The sequence below is a fragment of the Salmo salar genome, chromosome 10 (assembly GCF_965601325.2).
Source record: "Salmo salar chromosome 10, fSalSal1, whole genome shotgun sequence".
In the NCBI taxonomy this organism is placed as follows: Eukaryota; Metazoa; Chordata; class Actinopteri; order Salmoniformes; family Salmonidae; genus Salmo; species Salmo salar.
The window spans coordinates 120,371,146-120,377,500 of NC_138300.1; the positions used below are offsets into that span (position 1 = coordinate 120,371,146).

Sequence of the window (6,355 nt, forward strand, 5' to 3'; positions counted from 1 at the left end):
GGAGGGGTGGCAGGTAGCCTAGCGGTTAGAGTGGAGGGGTGGCAGGTAGCCTAGCGGTTAGAGTGGAGGGGCGGCAGGTAGCCTAGCGGTTAGAGTGAAGGGGAGGCAGGTAGACTAGTGGTTAGAGTGGAGGGGCGGCAGGTAGCCTAGTGGTTAGAGTGAAGGGGAGGCAGGTAGACTAGTGGTTAGAGTGGAGGGGCGGCAGGTAGCCTAGCGGTTAGAGTGGAGGGGCGGCAGGTAGCCTAGCGGTTAGAGTGGAGGGGCGGCATGTAGTATAGTGGTTAGAGTGGAGGGGCGGCAGGTAGCCTAGTGGTTAGAGTGGAGGGGCGGCAGGTAGCCTAGTGATTAGAGTGGAGGGGTGGCAGGTAACCTAGGGGTTAGAGTGGATGGGCGGCAGGGTAGCCTAGTGGTTAGAGTGGAGGGGCGGCAGGGTAGCCTAGGGGTTAGAGTGGATGGGCGGCAGGTAGCCTAGTGGTTAGAGTGGAGGGGCGGCAGGTAGCCTAGTGGTTAGAGTGGAGGGGAGGCAGGTATCCTAGTGGATAGAGTGGAGGGGAGGCAGGTAGCCTAGTGGTTAGAGAGTTGGACTAGTAACCAAAAGGTTGCAAGATCGAATCCCTGAGCTGAGAAGGTAAACATCTGTCGTTCTGCCCGTGAACAAGGAAGTTAACCCACTGTTCCTAGGCCCGTCAGCTGGTCAGTATATACAGTAGAGAGGCTATATACAGTAGAGAGGCTATATACATTATAAAGGCTATATACAGTAGAGAGGCTATATACAGTAGAGAGGCTATATACATTAGAGAGGCTATAACAGTAGAGAGGATATATACAGTAGAGAGGCTATATACAGTAGAGAGGCTATTTACAGTAGAGAGGTTATATACAGTAGAGAGGCTATATACAGAAGAGAGGCTATATACAGTAGAGAGGCTATAACAGTAGAGAGGATATATACAGTAGAGAGGCTATATACAGTAGAGAGGCTATAACAGTAGAGAGGATATATACAGTAGAGAGGCTATATACAGTAGAGAGGCTATTTACAGTAGAGAGGCTATTTACAGTATACAGGCTATATACAGTACAGAGGCTATATACAGTAGAGAGGCTATTTACAGTAGAGAGGCTATATACAGTAGAGAGGCTATAACAGTAGAGAGGCTATATACAGTAGAGAGGCTATATACAGTAGAGAGGCTATAACAGTAGAGAGGCTATATACAGTAGAGAGGCTATAACAGTAGAGAGGCTATATACAGTAGAGAGGTTATAACAGTAGGGAGGCTATATACAGTAGAGAGGCTTTATACAGTAGAGAGGCTATATACAGTAGAGAGGTTATAACAGTAGACAGGCTATATACAGGCACTGGTTGGTCGGGCTAATTTGTGTGTGTGTGTGCGTGTGTGCGTGCGTACGCAGTAGCTTGACTCACTGTCTGTGGCATCGGAGTAGAAGGACAGAGCTGTGTCCAGAGACAAACAGTCCACTGTGACCTCTCCCCCCTGGACACGGTACCAGTTGTGTCTCAGAGGAGACGTCCCGGCAAACTTGTCATGGAAACCAGTCCTGGAGCTGTCGTTCATACCGATCAGAACGTCATCCATGGCCCACTGGGCTGAGTGCTTCCCTGCGGAGAGACAGAGACTGGTTTCTAGATGTGATACTCTGTATGACCCTTAACCCATGGCACCCTATTGACCTTTCCAGCACGTTTCCAGATAAAAAATGGTGGATGCATAACAAGGCCAGCTCAGTTTGGTTTGGCTCGGGCCAGTTGTGTGAAAGGCATAAGAGTAGTTCTCTGTCCTGTATACTGTGGGCTCTAAGAGTAATTCTATTTCCTCTATACTGTGGGCTCTAAGAGTAATTCTATTTCCTCTATAATGTGGGCTCTAAGAGTAATTCTATTTCCTGTATACTGTGGGCTGTAAGAGTAGTTCTATTTCCTGTATACTGTGGGCTGTAAGAGTAGTTCTATTTCCTGTATACGGTGGGCTGTAAGAGTAATTCTATTTCCTGTATACTGTGGGCTGTAAGAGTAATTATATTTCCTGTATACTGTGGGCTGTAAGAGTAATTATATTTCCTGTATACTGTGGGCTGTAAGAGTAGTTCTATTTCCTGTATACGGTGGGCTGTAAGAGTAATTCTATTTCCTGTATACTGTGGGCTCTAAGAGTAATTCTATTTCCTGTATACTGTGGGCTGTAAGAGTAGTTCTATTTCTTGTATACTTTGGGCTGTAAGAGTAATTCTATTTCCTGTATACTGTGGGCTGTAAGAGTAATTCTATTTCCTGTATACTTTGGGCTGTAAGAGTAATTCTATTTCCTGTATACTTTGGACTGTAAGAGTAATTCTATTTCCTGTATACTGTGGGCTGTAAGAGTAGTTCTATTTCCTGTATACTGTGGGCTGTAAGAGTAATTCTATTTCCTGTATACTTTGGGCTGTAAGAGTAATTATATTTCCTGTATACTTTGGGCTGTAAGAGTAGTTCTATTTCCTGTATGTTGTGGGTGTCACGGATCCCTCTGGAACTTTCATTGTGCACACCTGGACCCTATTCCCACTGATTGTATTTGTATATATGAGCCCTTTGGTTTCCATTGTGCTGTCGATTATTGTTACAATGTCCGTTGGTGCGTGTGAGTACCTGTGCTGTGTGTTTTGGGCTTTCTTGGCCTTGTGGATTGTGCAGATGATTACGGGTCTCATCTCATGTGTTAATCATTCTGCGCGTGTGTTATTTATTCCAGGTACTCATCGCTCTTTTGTTTGGGTTTCAACCCTGTGTTTTTGTTACGTGTTTGTTTGGTCTTCGTCCCCGTGACTTTACACGGCACGCTGTAATTTGGGTAAAATAAAAAACCCTGTTACGTATTCCTGCGCCTATCTTCTGAATCATTCATACCAATGTGACAGTGGGCTGTAAGAGCAGTTCTCTGCCCTGTATACTGTGGGCTGTAAGAGGCAGGTCTGACTCCTCACCTTGCTGTGGGCTGTAAGAGGCAGGTCTGACTCCTCACCTTGCTGTGAGCTGTAAGAGGCAGGTCTGACTCCTCACCTTGCTGTGGGCTGTAAGAGGCAGGTCTGACTCCTCACCTTGCTGTGGGCTGTAAGAGGCAGGTCTGACTCCTCACCTTGCTGTGGGCTGTAAGAGGCAGGTCTGACTCCTCACCTTGCTGTGGGCTGTAAGAGACAGGTCTGACTCCTCACCTTGCTGTGGGCTGTAAGAGGCAGGTCTGACTCCTCACCTTGCTGTGGGCTGTAAGAGGCAGGTCTGACTCCTCACCTTGCTGTGGGCTGTAAGAGGCAGGTCTGACTCCTCACCTTGCTGTGAGCTGTAAGAGGCAGGTCTGACTCCTCACCTTGCTGTGAGCTGTAAGAGGCAGGTCTGACTCCTCACCTTGCTGTGGGCTGTAAGAGGCAGGTCTGACTCCTCACCTTGCTGTGGGCTGTAAGAGGCAGGTCTAACTCCTCACCTTGCTGTGGCTGCCACCAGCGGAACACTGTGTAAGGGGTCTTGGCGGCTGGAGGCAGTTCAATGGTCACCACCTGGGGTTCCAGGAAGGAGCCAAAGTCCAGCTCTCTCAGGAACTGCCACTGCACCCCGTTGTTGGTTGAGAACTGGACTACCACTCCTGGAGGACCAGACGAGAAAAGAGAAGGAGAGGGGGGGCAGGAGGAGGAGGGGAGGAGGAGGAGAGAAGGAGGTGAGGAGGGGGAGGAGAGGAGGAGGAGGAGAGGAGGAGGAGGAGGAGGAGGAGTGGAGGAGGAGTGGAGTAGAGGAGGAGAAAGGAGGTCAGAAATAAAGGATTCAATACAATACAACAGTCCCATCCTTTTAAATCCATGAAGGGATGAGAATAAGTAACAAAGCCCTCACGTCCTCATTGGTAAGGAGGAGTGCATTATGGATAGTGTAGTACATCATGTTGCCCTCTTCACAGACATCTGGGAGATGCCTAAAGGTCTGACTCAACAGACAAAGATCAGATATCTTTGTGGTTCACAATACGCAGATAAAAAAACACCTTCATTGTTTGATTCTAACTTTAAAAAGGATCTGCTGAAACACAAGGCTTCAATCGTTGATCAAATAGACAGGAGATACAGGGCAATTCTGATACAAAACTTCAGACCTGGATTTACTGTATATTCCACACTGCAGTGTCAGTGAACCACCACACGGTGGAAGCAGAGAGACTCATTGAGGTCGGCTATGAGTTTAGAGAGAGAGCTTAAATGGAACATCGTCAGTAGCGATGGTGATGGTCTGTCACCTTCGTTGCGAGAGCGAGGTCTAGTGCAGGTGGGTCCAACGTTCTTCCCTCCGATTCGGATGTAGAACTGGACCAGCCTACATGGACAGACGGACGGGACGGACAGATAAGACAAGACACACAGGTTTTTAGTTCACTGGAAACTGGATCCAGGGATCTAACAGTTCCGTGATTTACAGGCTTTTGTTACAGTCCAGCACTCATTGTCTAATCTGACAAGGATTTTAGTTGAAGTGTTCAAGGAAGAAAAAGAAGGAAAAGCCTTGACGCAACACTGCAGCCTCCGTAGTGTAAAGCTGATCCTCCAGGAGGACGTGTGTACTGACCGTGTGTTGGTAGTATCCAGGGTGACAGTCAGTGCCTGTCTTTTCCCAGAGCTGCTGAAGTACAGGGCTTTGCCTTCGCTGATTGTACCGCAGCCGCCTCCAATCTGACCCCCACTCAGGCTCTGCCAAAGCGGGCTCAGCTTGCTCTCAAAGCCCTCCGCCAGCTCTGTGGGACTGGCCACTGCTGGCACACAGCTGTCCTGTTCCACTGGGGATTACACAGAGACACAAGAGAAAGCAACACGTTGTTTATCACAATCACTAAACTGTTTTCCTTCCATGATCAACAACTCCCATACTCAAAGAACAGAGATGTCCACTCTTCCTTCTCCATTTCACCACCTCTTTTTCTCCTCTCTCCCTCCCCTCTCTCTCTCTCTCTCTCTCTCCTATTCTTTCCTCTCCTCTCTCTATCAGTACCTACCTGTATAGCCCATATCACAGAAGCAGACTCCAGAGATGCAGTCTCCGTGTCCTCCACAGTGGTTGGGACAGGGCTCGGAGATGTAGACCCCGTCTAGGGCGAAGGCTGGAGCGTCCCGGTACACACTACTCTCCTGGAACCATCGGAACCGCGTTTTACTGAGTGGGGAAGGAGGTGGGACGGAGAGAGAGGTGGGACGGAGAGAGATAAAGAGAGAGAGGGATAGAAGAAAGGGAGATATATATATATATATATATATATATATATATATATATATATATATATATATATATATATATACAGAGAAAGATGGATAAGGGAAAGGGAGATACATATACAGAGAGAGAGAGGGATGGGGGAAAGGGAGATACATATATACAGGGATAGGGGAAAGGGAGATACATATACAGAGACAGATGGATAGGGGAAAGGGAGATACATATATACAGGGATAGGGGAAAGGGAGATAGATATATACAAGGATAGGGGAAATGGAGATAGATATACAGGGATAGGGGAAGGGAGATACATATATACAGGGATAGGGGAAAGTAAAGTAATGTCATTCAGCAGTTCATAACAGCATTATAACGATCTTGCTGTAAATCTGCATAACAGCGTCTCCTGATTATTGCATCTAACCCGGCTCGAAGGACCAATATTGAATGAACTGAACAATAATCTGTACCATCTCACAGTCTTTCTAACAGTAACTATGTCATTGTTACACCTCAGCCAGTTTCAATCTACCCATCCCATAATACACGTTTTCATCTACCTGGCGGCCACGTTGCGCCGTATCACCACGGTGACCCTGGTCCAGCGTTCAAAGTCTCCCGTGGCGTAGACGGTTGGTTCCCCGAGTTCCCGCCCACTGCCCTCGCAGCCGCCTGCCCCCGAGGATGATGGGTAGCAGCCCTCCTTCACCAGTGCCCAGGTACGTCCGGCATCATGGGAGTACTGCAGCAGGACTGGGGCTGACGCACTGAACTGGGACTCACAGCCGATGTTCAACTGGGGAGAATTAGAATTTTAAATCTCTATTAGGTCAATAATATCATACTTTACATTACACAAACACATAAAAAAAAAGGTATTTTAAAAAGTGATTGCCTCGTGTAGAAAATGAAAGAAACTCGAAACTTCCTGAGAGAAAGAGACAGAAGGAAACAAAAGGAGAGCGAGAGAGAGAGAGAGAGAGAGAGAGAGAAAGAGAGAGAGAAAGAAAGAGAGAGAGAGAGAAAGAAAGAAAGAAAGAGAGAGAGAGAAGAGAAAGAAAGAAAGAGAAGAAAGAAGAGAAAGAAAGAGAGAGAGAG

The 6,355-nt window shown here is 47.3% G+C and overlaps 1 protein-coding gene across 1 annotated transcript in view; it reads right to left on the reverse strand.

Annotated features, from left to right (window-relative positions):
• LOC106561737 (reelin) overlaps window positions 1-6,355 on the reverse strand; it is a 308,794-nt gene that overhangs the window by 45,575 nt on the left and 256,864 nt on the right. Inside the window, exons 29-34 of the mRNA XM_082957441.1 lie at window positions 5,818-6,053; window positions 5,040-5,197; window positions 4,616-4,823; window positions 4,290-4,366; window positions 3,489-3,647; window positions 1,436-1,630 (exon numbers count right to left, since the gene is read on the reverse strand). Of these exons, the coding sequence (XP_082813567.1) occupies window positions 1,436-1,630; window positions 3,489-3,647; window positions 4,290-4,366; window positions 4,616-4,823; window positions 5,040-5,197; window positions 5,818-6,053 (1,033 nt within the window). The remainder of the gene's footprint in view (window positions 1-1,435; window positions 1,631-3,488; window positions 3,648-4,289; window positions 4,367-4,615; window positions 4,824-5,039; window positions 5,198-5,817; window positions 6,054-6,355) is intronic.